This window comes from Mixophyes fleayi, chromosome 9, assembly GCF_038048845.1.
Source record: "Mixophyes fleayi isolate aMixFle1 chromosome 9, aMixFle1.hap1, whole genome shotgun sequence".
NCBI classification, from domain to species: Eukaryota; Metazoa; Chordata; class Amphibia; order Anura; family Limnodynastidae; genus Mixophyes; species Mixophyes fleayi.
Window position 1 is genome coordinate 48,627,162 of NC_134410.1, and position 15,955 is coordinate 48,643,116.

A 15,955-nucleotide genomic window follows, 5' to 3' on the forward strand; every position below is an offset into this window, starting at 1 on the left:
TAGGACAGAATGGCATTAAACATGGCTGGAAAAGTGGGAGTATGTTGTCCTAATTGGAAAGGAAAACCGTGTCTACATTCTTTATAATGCACAAGAGATATTTGGTCATGCTGAGAACCTTAGAAGAGAAAAGTTGAAAAATTGTATCACAATGAATCTAGGAGTTTCTTTGGTTGCTTATGAGCTCTAGAAACACAAATATTGTATGGTCTCTTAATTTTTGTTTTTGTTATAAGTCAAATGTCCTTCATATATTTATCAAGCCTAAGTTTTCCTTTATAATATCATAACCTAAATTATGGCCAGTGATAATTCAATATTATAAGCAAGGGAACACCCCAGGGAAATAAGCAAGTAACTGATGTACTGGTCATGGCACATGCCAGTAGCTGAGGCTGTTTATTTTTGATTTGTGTTTAGAACATAACGCATCATCCCACCTGAGATATTCAAACTGCCTCAGAGCTATTGAGCATCGTGGAAGTGGTCAGACACAGAGACAACAGCTCCTTATCTGTAATCAGATATTTCGTCCACAGCTAAGTCCTACTAGATTTATACACAGAATATACAACACCAGTAGAAAAAAATACAGATTCCTTTGTACCAGTGTAAATACAGGTAAGTTGTAATAGGTATTTTAAGATTTGTGAGTTAAAACTACATGGTCATTATAAAAATAATAAAAGTATTTATAATAATTTAAGTAAAGGTAGGTTACTAGATTGGTTTAAAAAAATAACATGAGCATAAATTGTGTTCAAATAGCTAACATATAATTGTGGTACTGTATGTACAACTCTGCTTTATCTACATTATAAGGTGCATTGGTAAATTGTTTAAGTAAAGTCTCATTAATTATTAATATTATTGATAATATTAATTTTAGTATTATTTTTATAGTGTCCACTACTTTTTGCTCTACTCTTTCCTCCATAACTACAGTATTCTGGTGTTTTTGTTGTAACCTCTTACAGTAAATCATTCTTTCTATGTGTGTTCTTAAAGGACCAATAAATTATTAATTTATCTATTTAATGCATAGTCCTACTTTGATTAAGTCTCTCCGTGGACTTGTGACCCCCCCTCCCCCATTTTGGCATTGCAGGTATTCATAAAGAGGCACTACATAATGTCCTCACAAATTGTCTTACCATCTTTGGCTGTACAGCCATGCTGGTGTGTTTCCATACTGTACAATTAGACCAGTAATACACAGAGTTAAGAGTCAAGAGTGCTTCACATTTTCATCATGCCAAATCCTTCCTATAACTCTATACTAACTCTTATTGCCATACCCATATGATATATAAGACCTATAGAAAAGATTTTCTACTGGTATGGAAAAGTCTATAATCTATATATATATATAAACCAAACATGAATTAATCACTGGTATGGGCAAGGTAAACCCACATGGAAATAAACCAGTAAATGATGTACTGGTCTCAGCACATGCCAGTAGCTGAGGCTGTTTATTTTCAACTGAGCTGTAGAACATAAGACATCATCCCACCTGTGATATTCACACTGCCTCATATCTGGTGAGCTTCGTGCAGGTGACCAGACACACAGACACGGTCTGTCCCCTTATCTATAATCAGACACCTATGGTCCACTGCTCAAGTCAGTTGGGTTTACATACAATAGGACTAGACAATTTGTAAAACAAATAAGTACCTGAACATACATATTCAATTGTACCAGTTATAAAACAGGTGAGTGTCAATAAATATTTTATACCTTGAGTATTTAAATTGTATCATCAACTGTTAATAAGATTCCCAAAAGCCTTTACAATAATGTAAAAAAATACATTTTGTTTGGTTGATTTAAGGATAACAAACTGTCCCATAACTTATTTGAAATACACTGTATATATTGATAATACTGTATGAAAATCAATGTTTTTTCTATGTTATAAGGAATATTGATAGAAATAATAACTCACAATTATTGTTATTTTCAAGGTCACTATGACTTTCATCAATAAACAAGAAATGAACTCACAACTTTCCAATGTTCATAACCCTAATGTTCCACCCACCATAATTTGGGGCAATGAGATTCTACGGCCAGTTTGTGTTGTTTCCTCTACCAGCGTGACTATTCTGCCAACTGACTCAAACAAGACTATCCACAGTGCTACAACTGATAGCCTTGGACGGAACAGCCTCTTAGCTCCCAAAAACTGCCTAGTGGGGAAACCTGTAATGACTCGGACAGTAAATAATCCAGCCCCACTGATGCCAGGGAGTCTTCACCCCAGCACAATAATTGTACCAGCTGAATTGCCAGGAATAAGACATCATCTGCGACCAGTGCATGCTTCTGTAACACCAACTTTGATGCCAGGATTGACACAGGTGACTGCTGCAGACAAAACATGGTTGATACCCAGTGCAGTGAATGTACCTGCTCAGTCATGCATGAACTTGATTAGAGGAAAGCCAGAAATGAACATCAATTTGCCAATGGGGAATTTTCCAGCACCCACAGTGATGTCAGGGAGTCTTGGTTCTAGCCAAAGACCAGAAGTTCCATTTCCAGTGATGCCAGGGACTGGGCCCAATGCTTCCAGCATGGGTATAAGATCTAGCTCCAGCAGCACTAACACTATACACGAACATTTCAAACGCTGGCAAAAATATAATAAACTGATCAGGAGATATATACCCAGCTTCCCGGACACAGAGGCCCTGTCCAGCTTCATGATGTGAGTAATATACTAAAGCGCATAAAAATAGGCACAAAGTAATGTCTTCTCATGTGAAAGAATATTCATGACATTCACAAATGTATAAATGTTCCCATTCCATACATACATACATACTGTACAAGGTCAATTAAGCTAGCAAGCAGCTTTTTATTTTTATGTTTTTTTAGTTCACAGTCACAAATGTAATGTAATGAATTAATAAAGGTTAAATAGTGGGGGGGTTATTTTTCTATTACACAGCTGACTTCCTGTAAGTAAGCCCATTGATGGACATTTTAAGGATCCCTTTCTGGGCTGAATTGGTTGATAAAAGGACTTAAGTTCTACAAGTGCAACTATTTAACTATAAATACATCTATCAATTTATCAATGCAGATGTGTTGACATGACCAGTTCCATAAAGGGTACATTTGTTTAATACATAATTTCTCTAAATACTTCTTAAATAAATGAATGTCCCAATTTTAACAGGACTGTTCCACCAATCTGACCCATTGACATATTAGATAATTGGGTGTGCTTTTGCTGCAATGTTGATATAGTTGGCCGAATATGAGTGGACATTAGGTAGTGGAGAAATGTGTTTTAGGCATTTTGGGGAATGGTTTATTTTGCTCTTACTTTTGTTTTCAAAATGTTAATAGGAATGCTATACAATGGAGGCATTCATTTTGTAGCACGAGCTAATAATGATGAGAATGCAAGCTCTCTATTCACTGACTTCCAGCTATAAGCTTCATTCTTAAAATTGGTACTTCCACTGAATGAAAGTGAGGGGCGGGGCTTTAACTTGGCCTCAGTTAGATGATGCAACATGACATCTGATACCAGGTTAATCCAGCCAAAAGTGGGGATACCAGCAAGTCACTTGTCTACCAGATGTAAAGGTTATAAATGATTATAAATGATAAAACCTAATTATCTATATTTCAGTGTATGGTGAAAGCTGGAGTTTTGTACCATACATTTTCCATTCCCTTTCATATGAAGCTTATAGCACTACATATGTACATGTATTATTATACATCTATAAATGATGGGAGAATTCACATTATTCATATATAATTTATATTTATATCATAGTTGTCTACTCTCCCGGAATGTTAGGGAGACTCCCGTAATTACTGGGGCAGGCAAACCTGGCAGGGGGTGGAGCTTATGACACAATTTGTGCACCATTGTGGCCCCGCCCACTGCTGTAATTGGCTAAAACTGTGTTATGCAATTTAGGAAGGCCCCTCCCCCCCCGATCTCCCGGACACCACCTTGCCCAACTTGGCAAATATGTTTTAGATTTTTGACATACATGAACCATATTTTCTTTCTGACATATGGATTTATACCTAGAATTAATGTTATATAATTGATAGTGATTTATATTGGCATTCTATTATTTCATTAATACATTCTATTAAGGCTTAATGACTTTAATTCAATGATATGGGTGGTCGCAAATTGATGAGGTTGGACTTTGATGTGATGTTTACACATTTGCACAATACATACCTCAATATTTTTCTCCCTGCAAACTGAGGCACAGTGCACATTGCAAACAAATTAATCCGAATTATTAAAGTTCATTTGTCAACTACTGAAGAAGCTGCTATTAAGTGGCAGAACCATTATTCATGAGACTTATCAACTAGAGAAGAGTGAAGTTACAGCTAAATTTTTCTCAAGTTGAATTTCGCGTTTTCAACAGGTGTTTCTGGAAAAGACCAAAGTACCAATGATAACATTTTTGAGTTCTGCTTTTCTTTGCCATTTCATGGAAAATTAATTTTACATTGTATTTGCAAAGTAACATTTTGTCAAAATTTTACAACTATGACAAAGACAGTGAATGCATTCTGCGGTTTTTCGTATGTTTGGGTTAAGACGATACATGCTAAATTACATGGACAGATGTGGAATGAGGGAAGTTTCATGAATTTCAATTCAATTCAATTCAACAGGACCCAGGGAAGCACTGAGCACATTTTATTTCAGGTAGTCAGCAAAAGGCTTGTACCTCTATGGGGAAAGTAGAAAGAATAGCATGTCTCTCTTCCCAAAGGGTACCTGCCCCATGCTGAAAAGCTAGGGGCACCTCCTGATCACCTTTGGCTTTTGGTGCATCTGTAATGAATGAGATTGGGGCTCATGAAATGCCATTGTTGCCATTTCAGTGTTCCAGCATAATAGACAGGAGTCGCTAAGACCCTTGTCTAATATAGCAAAAAGTTTTTAAACAATAAAAACATCAGCGAAAACCATCAATGAGGCCTAGTAGGGTGGGGATGGTCCCATTATCATTATCAATAGGAATTATGTAACATCTGCTTTCTCCAGAGTGACAGGGTTGTCTCATGCTTCAGTGGATGTAAGATAACTTTGTGGGCTGAATCGATAGTCATGGGAATGTCGGATATCAATACACTAAAATCTAATGACATTGAGACATGAGACATAATTACTGGTTAATCTTATGCCAATTCACATTGTACGTGATATTGTTGTTGTTATTGTACATAGTGCCTAACACTGTTCTAACAGCACATGGTTGGAGGGACTACAGTGTTTGTGTAAATAATATTAAACTAAACTACAATCTAATGTTATTATCCACAGACCGGTTCTCCGCTCTCTTTCACGTTTCCGCCCCGATATGAAAATACAGGAGGGTGTGCACTACACTTTGAACAAATGGCTAAAGACCACTGATGGCGACCGCAAGATCTACTATCAGATAGCTAAGAAGTACGTTTTTTTCCCCCTAAGTTAGCATAACAACAGGATGGCTACTTTATTATCTTATTTCTAAACTATTTGTATGTTTATTAGATTCATAGCGGAAGAGGAAGCAGAGAACATACAGAGATCTAACCAGCAGATGGTAGAAGCAGACATAACCTATGACATCAATATGGAGACAGAAGGGTCATTAGAAGCAGGCGTAGATGAAGAGACCACTGCCAAATCTGAAGCTGCAGAACAACTGGACACCTACAAAGAGGACAATGCAAAACCTGCAAGTGATGTACAAACAGATATAAATGCAGAGATAACTGCAATGACTGCAACTGCTGTACACAAAGACATCTATGAAGAGCAAATTACAAAGACTGATACTGAAGTGGAAGCAGTCATAAACATAGACATCAATGCAAACTCTGAGAGTCCAGTAGAAGCAGTCATCAAGGAGAAAAGCACTGTGCACACTAGAAGACGTGTGCGAGGAGGTATGTGGAAATATAGGTTCCTCTTATCAAGTGTCTATGCTCTGCCCAACAATGAATTTCTGTAGAAGTGACTCTTCTACATACTATGTAATGTGACTGTAAAGAATTTATTGATGAACTTTCACTCATCTGTTTCTGAACTCTCACCTTTTCCCAGCAGATACCTGGAAAATAAAAAGTAAGAACCATAATCTGTGCAATGGAAGACAGAAGAAATGGCTGAAGAGACATCTTCATAGACACAACCAGAAGACCTCCCTGGGCGACATGGAGACACTAATTTGGCCACGTAGTAATAAGCTCCCAAAGAGCGTAGAAGGAAGCCCATCAGACGACTCACTTGAAACAGAACTTCTAGATTACTTAGAGACTCTTTGTGATCGGCCAGAGTTTCTGTCACAGGTAAAGTACTTGTTATACAGATCACCAATGGCACCAGATCTACATTGTGTAGTTTCATATGCTTGATCATCAGTATTTTATTTGTCTTGGTAAAATAAGATACATGGGGGTAAATGTATCAAGCTGAGAGTTTTCCTGCGGGTTTGAAAAACCAATCAGATTCTAGTTATTATTTATTTAGTACATTCTACAAAATGACAGCTAGAATCTGATTGGTTGTTATAGGCAACATCTCCACTTTTCAAACCCGCCGAAAAACTCTCACCTTGATACATTTACCCCCTAATCTTCTAAAAACATTCTAAAGTTCATTTACTAACCACATATTATCCAGGAATTTAAGTTTGCAGAAATCTGGTTATTTGGCAGCGGGGTGTGTAAGGAACACTCCCTCCTTCTGCTTTGGGCATGGTCCTCGGCTCTGCATTACTGTTTGCCGGATCGCAGTCACTGATGGGAAATCAGATGATGGAAAAACATTAATATCACTCTGGAAGTCCTGCCTACCATCCTTTCTGGATCCGTAACTATAAGCAACTTTTACAATGTTTACCTCCTTGAAGAATCATTCTATCCTAGTAAGATGAGATAACAGTGAAGAAGCATTAGCTCTTTATTATTCATCTTTTTAATTAATTATTCTGTATTAACATATCTTGTTTTACATGTGAGCAGATCTATGCACTGGTTTTTCGCACAGTCCATTAGTAAAATTAACTCCCCAATCCCCCAGCTCCTCGTATCAGAAGGAGCACAGTATTAGACCACTGCAGTCACCACCATCTAGTAGCACCAATCCCTAGGAGAACCTGTATAAGAAGGTGCAATCATAGGTGCATGACATCATAACGGTATTTTTCCTCGAGGGCCCCACCTTTGCACATTGACATATAATCCTTAGTGACTATGTTCAAGTAATATAGATATCTACTCACACCAACTCTATCCTGACATTTACAAAGTGATTATGAATCTGTTTCTAGGTTGAAGACATCATCCAGCCAGCATTCTTAGAAGCAATTCTGTCCCCAAATCGAGATATAGATTTCCAAGCGCTCAATGATGAACTGGAAAGAGAGGAGAACGTGGTTCCATTGGAGGTGAGGAGAGGACACTAAAATGCATTTAACTTATAACGTTTAATCCTTAAAGCAGGATCGGGTAACCCATGGTTCTCCAATAGTTGCCAGTATCCTGATACATGTAATTCTCTATTACATGTATGATATTTGTATATTATAATGTCTGTTAATCTTGTTATTTGTGCCTATAAAAATAATCTGTTTTTCTTAAAATGCACCTAGATTGAGCAAAAAACATTTTTTTGAAAATACAGACTGATATCTGTTCTCCGCCTCCCCCCATATGTAAAAATAATGTCATTTTGAGCTATAAAACGGACTCAGCAGCCATCTACTAATAGTGAAATACCCCCTGAAGCTCAATTATATATTTTATTGTATGTTAATATATCTTGTTTTACATATGAGTAGATTGAAGTGCTGTCTTGTGCCCAGTCCATATTGAGAAAGGAACTCCCCAATCCCCCATCTCCTTGTATCAGATGGAGCACAGTTTTACAGCCCTGCAGTCACCACCATCTAATAGCACCAATCCCAATGTGAACCTGTATAAACAGTCACAATCATAGGTGTATGACATCATAGCGGTATTTTATCTCTAGGGCCGCACCTTTGTACATACACAAATAACCCTTAATGACTATGTTCAAGTTACATTGATATCAACTTACACCAATTAAGTCCTGACATTTACACAGTGCTTATGAATCTGGCCTTAGGATGAATAAATCCTCCAACCGTCAATCATTAGATTTAGATTTCCAAACCCTCAATCATGAACTGGAACGAGATGAGAACTTGTCACCACTGAAGATGAGAAATGGACACTTAAATGCTTTAACTTATAACAGTTTATTCCTTACAGCAGGCTTGGGTAACCCATGGTTCTCTAATTGATGTAGATGTATAGGTGCCAGCATTTTGATGCATGTAATTCTGCATCAGCTGGAGAACCACAGCTTTATTTATGCCTTAAATAGTTATTTCCAAAATTGAGATGATCAACTTCATTCAAAATCAATGATGGTTTTCTACTCTTTGTATATCCTCAGCTCATTGAGACGACAGAACACCAATCTGAAGCCTATGGACTAACTGTGTTGTCAGCAAAGAAACCCCAACAGAAGAATCACCAACAGGATAATAACACGGATTTACAAAGTGTACCCCTATCCCCAAATCACAAGTACAGAGAACTGAAAGGAAAGAGCAATAGAAGAAAAAAGGAGAACGCTGAAAACAAGAAAAAGACAAGAAAGCGGACAGATTCAAGAGAACTAAATGAGCTGTCAGAGGGACTTACATCATCTGTGAAGCCAACAAGAAATAGTCTCTCATCCCCATCACATCAATATATTCTCCCCCAAAGTCCTAGCAGAGGCTCAATCCAATACAGTTGTAATAATTCCAAGTCGCTCAATTTGTGTGAACATAAATTAGATCCACATTCTTCTAAGTTCACGCCTGTTTCTAATAAGACCAATGGAGAGAATCAACACTATCAAATGACTTTAAACACCAGCTCTGGTCATCTCAAGAGACCCTGTACAAATTTTGACACACGTGACCAAAAAATGTATGAAGTACCCTCCAATACTGCAGACACAGAGAGACGTTTCTCTAGCATCAAGAAAGAGCTGATGTCCTACCCACAACTTGAACTATTACTCCAATACAAAAAACAGAAAATAGACACACCTGGAAATCATTGTCAAAGTTTCCCTTTAGTCCTTGGTCATCCAGATATCACATTTGGGAAAAAAATGCCTGATTCTATATACATGCATCAAACCAAGACACAACACTACAGACCAACAGTGTTAAACTGGATGCAAATAGGAGATGGACATAGCAATATGATGGCACAAACAGCTACAGCACTCCCAGCATTTGGTCAGAAAGAGAGCTCAGTACATTCGGCAAGTCCATGGCTAATTGAGGGCCAGATGAGCTACACTAGAGGAACGTCTGTAGGACCTCAGAATACTCTCCCCATATTAATGAATGTGGCTGATGTAACAGTGATTCCTTATATAAAACTAAAGGAGGTGACCAACTGTACTGCTGGCACCAGGAAAACTAAAGAATTTCCTAAGTCTACACAATCCAGAGACTGCACATTCAATAATGATGTAATAGTTATAGACGATGACTGATGGTCATTACAGAAACTACCAATGAACCATAAATAATACCTTAGGACTAATATAATATTACTGTATATAAATACCAGTTATAATGATTACATAAATAACATTTTTAGATTTTTACCACATCATTGATTGTTGTTCATTTATTTATCTTTTTATTGTACAGAATATGACAAACTATAAGCTGAAATGATAAAGTAAGTTAGACATTGATTTTCTTAGTGTGTTACAATACATCTATTTACCTAGAGCAATCCTTACATTAAAGGAGTACAATAGGCTTGTGAAGGATATGAAATAGGTCAGTCTAAAAAAGACATGTAAGTTATAATGTCTTGGGGGTATATTTACCAAACGGTGGGTTTGAAAAAGTGGAAATGTTGCCTATAGCAACCAGTCAGATTCTAGCTGTCATTTTGTAGCATGTACTAAATAAATGACAGCTAGAATCAGATTGGTTGCTAGAGGCAACATCACCACTTATTCAAACCCACAGTTTAGTAACTATACCTCTTGGTCTGTAAATGAGACAAGAAGCAAAAGCTAAACAGAGAGTTTTCTCTTAAAATAAAGATGAAACAAGTTGAACTTAATCAGCGCTAGGCGAAGGATAAATGATGGACAATATAGAAATATAGGGAAAGAGAGTGGGGAGGAGAAGTTTATCAAATACAATTGTCATCAAATCAACTTAATATTAAACATTCATGTGTCAGTCTTTCCTGGAGGGGTAAGGGGCCAGCAAAGAGCAGGGAACACCTTCATATTAAGGATGTATTTAGAATGTGATCAATTTAGAATGATATTATGACAGTAAATACTAGGGACTGACTGAGCTGGGGGGTAAAGGGGTATCTCCCCCAGGGACAGTCTCATAGTGGGCTACCTTGGGCTGAGTCACTGGGCTATCTGCATTATTTATCCTTTAAAATGTCCCTCATAGACCACCAGGGGAGGGCTTGCAGATTTCAGCCCGGGGGCCAAGCACACAGCAGCGGCCCATCCTTAAAGGGTGGTTTTTGGTGCAATATATATTTTTCTATATAAAAAGAGGCTATTGTAGTGTTGCTTAATCCATATATATATTTTTATGCCAGGCTCAGAGCTGGATTAAGGCTCTGGGGGGCCTGGGCACTTTAGACTGGGTAACCCCCTATGATGTAGCATGGTTATCATTTTAGACAAATACACAGGCAATACTGTGTGCACTATTGTTAGGTGCACACAGTTCTGCCTTCACGAGCAGTACACGGCGAAGAGGGACATACCTCCCAACTGTCCTAAGCGGAACAGTCACCCAAGTTCGGGACTGTCTCACCAGATTCAGGACAGTTGGCAGACTGTTCTGCTCTCTCCTACCTGTTTTGTTACTGTTACCACTTGTGGTTGCTGGTTACTTTAACTTATTTGCTGGTTGTCTGAATCCTGGAATATTGGAGGCCCTATTTGGAAAAGAATGGGTACATAAAATTTAGAAAACTCTTATAAGTCCCAGTGTTAAATCAATAGCACCCACGTTTTATAATTAGGCCTCCCTCCAGCCACAACATTTTAAAATAATAATATTCACATTTGCTAAATAGATTTCTTTCCCTCCAACCAACCCTGACATTAGATAAATATACTGGCCCCTTCTCACACACATACATCCATATATTGGCCCCTTCTCACACACATACATCCATATATTGGCCCCTTCTCACACACACACATACATCCATATACTGGCCCCTTCTCACACACATACATCCATATATTGGCCCCTTCTCACACACATACATTCATATAATGGCCCCTTCTCACACACATACATCCATATATTGGCCCCTTCTCACACATATACATCCATATAATGGCCCCTTCTCACACACATACATCCATATATTGGCCCCTTCTCACACACACATGCATACATCCATATATTGGCCCCTTCTCACACACATACATTCATATAATGGCCCATTCTCACACACACATACATCCATATATTGGCACCTTCTGACACACACATGCATACATCCATATATTGGCCCCTTCTCACACACATACATCCATATAATGGCCCCTTCTCACACACACATACATCCATATATTGGCCCCTTCTCACACACACATGCATACATCCATATATTGGCCCCTTCTCACACATACATACATCCATATATTGGCCCCTTCTCACACACATACAATCATATAATAGCCCTTCTAACACACATACAATCATAAAATGGCACCTTCTCACACACACACACACACACACACACACACACACACACACACAATCATATAATCAGGGCCGCCAAGAGGGGGGGGGCACTAATTACCTGTGCCTGGGCATGACAGGGGGCTTGGCCCGTGCCCTTGTGCCGACGATTTATTATTATTATTATTTTTTTCAAAATTTTTTTCTTTATTTTTGTTTTCTTTTTGCGGCGGGGGAGAGGGGGGGGAGGGGAGGGGGGCTCGGTCGTTGGTGGGGGGCAGCAGGGTAATTAAAAAAAAACCATACTCACGTGATCGCGGCGCCGGCGTCCCTCCTCTCAGCTGCTCTGTGCTCCATTCAGACTGTCTGAATGCCGGGTGTGACGTCATCATGTCACGCACAGCATTCAGTCAGTCTGGAACAATGGAGCACAGAGCAGCAGAGAAGACTAAAAAAGAAGAAAAGGTAAGTGAAGGGAGGAAAACGGGGGGAGGGGGGCAGCATGACGTGAATTAACTTCTAATTGCTAGAAGATAGGCTACTACATTTTATAGGCAGGTAGGAAGCCCCCCTCTTCTCCTCTTTCTGACTCAGGAGATGTGACAGTGTCACTGTGAGGTTAGTCTGCCATTTAAAAAGATCATAAAGAAAACATAAACAGACCCACACTTCCACCTCCCATTGTCTACCGTGTGAAAATAATTATGGAGGTTTAATGATTATATTGATAGTCTGCAATGCATCGTTGTTGGCTGCCTACACTTTCAGAAGGTAACAGGTTTCACTTCCAGTGATACTGGATTTATGAGAATCGTGGTGGTTTTGGGCTGATTGGGAGGAGATTTGATTATGAGGTGATGAGATGTTGAGAAAGAAAGTTTGGCCCCTTGCATCCTAGTTTGTGCTCATTTCTGACTTCTGAATTAATTATAGTCGCTTGCCTCATAAACAGTTCTATAAAACCTGTTTTACATTTATATTATATTATTTAGCAGCTGAATTACCAATTCTGTTTTCTGGTGACTTTCTAGTTTTATCCACATTATTCATGCAGTGATTAAAGTGCTCCTGTCACATGTAGTGGAGACAATCATTTTGTGAGCTGAACACGAGAATACTCTTTGTGTACACACTGCATTCTTTGTATACTACACTGTGGTGCTAGATGTCCTGAAAGTCAGGAGTGCTTGGACATATGTGACGCTCCGGCGAATTGAGAGCCTAGTGATTTTGATGTGTTAGCCATGCCCCAATGGCGCATTTGCCACACCCCCAAATGCATGACCACACGTCCGAAAAATTTTGCGCCATACTCCACTATAAAGGGGGGCACCATGAATTTCTTGTACCGGGGCCCTGAATTCCTCTTGGCAGCCCTGCATATAATGGCCCCTTCTCACACACATACAATCATATAATCGCCCATTCTCACACACACATACATCCATATATTGGCCCCTTCTCACACACATACATCCATATAATGGCTCCTTCTCACACACACATACATTCATATACTGCCCCGCTAACATAGACACATTAATTTATTATACTGACACAAGCATACACTTTATTAATACATTACTACCCCCCCCCCCCAGCACTCACCTGGTTCATCGACACGCTGTGCAGTTCTTCATCTGTGCGCACATGGGACGGCACCCATGTGACACTAGGAGGTCAAATAGTTGAAGGTAGATCTAACCAATTAGAGATGGTGACTGGCCCGTGGGAGGGGCCAGTCACTAAGTACTAAGGACTGGCCCGAATTCATCTTTTTTGGCCCGGTCTGAGGGACTTGTGCCCACCTGCCCCCCGGCCCATCCCACCCCTGGGACCAATGTTCTTGAAACCCAAGTCTAGATTTCTTACACTGGGTGTCACGAACAGCACTCACCTGAGCCTGCGTGTGTGACACAGGGTTAACCAAAACAACAATCACATGGTCAGTCTAAAATGATTAAATCCTTTCCTATCTATGCCACACACTAGCTTTGCGGTACTAACTATGCCACCATCAAGGTTTTTTCTGACAAGAGCTGACACTCTTATTTAGGAAGCCATCGGTTCTCCCTAGCATTAATCTAGCACAATTTACTTTAATCAGAGTTCACATCAACCACAATGTTCTCCCCGTTTCAATTATGTAGTTTCCAAACTGTCGGGTGAATTTGTAAGAACACAGAGACTTGAGCTTATTAAGTGTAATTTAATATGGAAAATACATCCACAATGCTTAAGATAAAACAGTTAATAAAAAGGCATACAAATATAACGCAATTGTTTCTTATAAAATAAAAAGGATAAAACACAGAATTGATACCTCACTTATAATCAAGTTTCTGGTGCTGGGAGAAGCAGGAAAAATGGGACCCTCTTCAATCTCAAATTGACTCCCCAAGAGTGAACCAAAACTTACATTTACACTACAGTTTTAAAACCAAGCTGCAAGGCCCCCCAGACCCCCTTCCTGTGAGGTCAGAACTAGAGATGGGTAAGTCCGGTTCCTCGAGAACGGAACCCACCCGAACTTTGGGTATCCGAGTTCCGCCCGCTCGGAATCCAAATCGAGGCCGAACATCATCGTGACTTCGTCGGATCTCGGGCTCGGTTCTCGCGATACTTGAAGATTAAAAGTACACGCCTCCACAGCAATCCATCGTCATTTGACAGAGGGAGAGAGCAGGGTGTAGTCACAGGCTGATTAGAGCAGGGACAGAGAATACAATATTCTTATTCCAACTGAGCTATCAAAAATCGCTAGAGAAGAGAGGAGGATAGAGGATTTTTTTTTCAATATTTGGCACTCCCCAGTGCTTTTGGGGTGTCCCCCATAATTGTGCATAAATCTTTCTGGCTGTCAAAATTACTATCAGTCAGCAGTATCTACCAAATACTTTTTAGCACTCCCCAGTGCTTTTGGGGTGTCCCCCATAATTGTGCATAAATCTTTCTGGCTGTCAAAATTACTATCTGTCAGCAGTATCTACCAAATACTTTTTAGCACTCCCCAGTGCTTTTGGGGTGTCCCCCATAATTGTGCATAAATATTTCTGGCTGTCAAAATTACTGGCTGTCAGCAGTATCTACCAAATAATTTGTAGCACTCCACAGTGCTTTTGGGGTGTCCCCCATAATTGTGCATAAATATTTCTGGCTGTCAAAATTACTATCTGTCAGCAGTATCTACCAAATACTTTTTAGCACTTCCCAGTGCTTTTGGGGTGTCCCCCATAATTGTGCATAAATCTTTCTGGCTGTCAAAATTACTATCTGTCAGCAGTATCTACCAAATAATTTTTAGCACTCCATAGTGCTTTTGGGGTGTCCCCCATAATTGTGCATAAATATTTCTGGCTGTCAAAATTACTATCTGTCAGCAGTATCTTACCAAATAATTTTTAGCACTCCACAGTGCTTTGGGCTCAGAATGGATTCAAAGCAGTCCAAATATGATCAGAATGAGCAACCAGGTTCTGTCACCAGTCCTGATGGTAGTGTTCCCAGTACGTCATCTGGGCAAGGCGATGTCAAACTACACAGTGTTTCGAAATCAGTCCAAAAACCGCCCCAATTTTTTTTTTTACTGTGTTGAAGCGAAAAAGAAGTGTTACTGAGCAAAAGTTAAGTGCCGATAAAAAAAAAATTGCCAACATGCCATTCTACACACGCAGTGGCAAAGAGAGAAGGAGGCCTTCACCTTTGGCTATTAGTGGCAGATCCCAAAAAGTTACCGAGCCTACAATTGGTGCACAACTACTCTTACGCGTCAAAGCCGAGCTGCAAGATAACAGTAAGGCATTAGAGGAGAATGTTTGCTCTGATTCACAAATGACACCAATCCCTGTGGAGAGTCCATCCAACAGTGGTATGTCTACTCATGAGCATTCTGTTAGTGTACCCATAAAGAAGGGCCCTTTCAGCAGTTCTGCTGATGTGTACCTGAACAGCCCGAGTGTAGCCGGTGATACACAAATTGAGGATGCCACTTTGGAAATAGAAGAGGATGAGGGGGAGATTTGTGGAGGGGACGAGGGCGCTAATGAGTCTGTTGATGATTATGATGTAGACAGATACCAAATTGCCTTTCTCAATTTCTATTTATATTCTAGATTATATAACGGCTGAATAGTTTTCTATTTTAATCCTAGTGGAGAGGGGATCCGATGCAGACAGAT

General features: G+C 39.4%; 1 protein-coding gene and 1 long non-coding RNA gene across 2 annotated transcripts; both read left to right on the forward strand.

Moving 5' to 3' along the window:
• The first annotated feature begins 453 nt into the window (after positions 1-453).
• On the forward strand, positions 454-5,450 carry LOC142101593 (uncharacterized). Its single transcript, XR_012679063.1, has 3 exons — positions 454-621; positions 1,971-2,716; positions 5,330-5,450. It is a non-coding gene; the product is annotated as an uncharacterized LOC142101593 (long non-coding RNA).
• A 130-nt stretch (positions 5,451-5,580) lies between these two features.
• LOC142101594 (uncharacterized) lies at positions 5,581-6,424 on the forward strand. Its single transcript, XM_075186015.1, has 2 exons — positions 5,581-5,940; positions 6,098-6,424. The coding sequence occupies exons 1-2, from the start codon at positions 5,592-5,594 to the stop codon at positions 6,406-6,408; spliced, it is 660 nt and encodes a 219-aa protein (XP_075042116.1). The 5' UTR covers positions 5,581-5,591; the 3' UTR covers positions 6,409-6,424.
• Positions 6,425-15,955: the final 9,531 nt, after the last annotated feature.

Excerpts from the sequence above, each read along its gene's own strand:
- LOC142101594 (XM_075186015.1), top strand. The coding sequence starts at position 5,592 with ATGGTAGAAGCAGACATAACCTATGACATCAATATGGAGACAGAAGGG. Across the intron at positions 5,941-6,097 it reads TAGAAGACGTGTGCGAGGAG|CAGATACCTGGAAAATAAAA; the intron begins GTATGTGGAAAT and ends ACCTTTTCCCAG.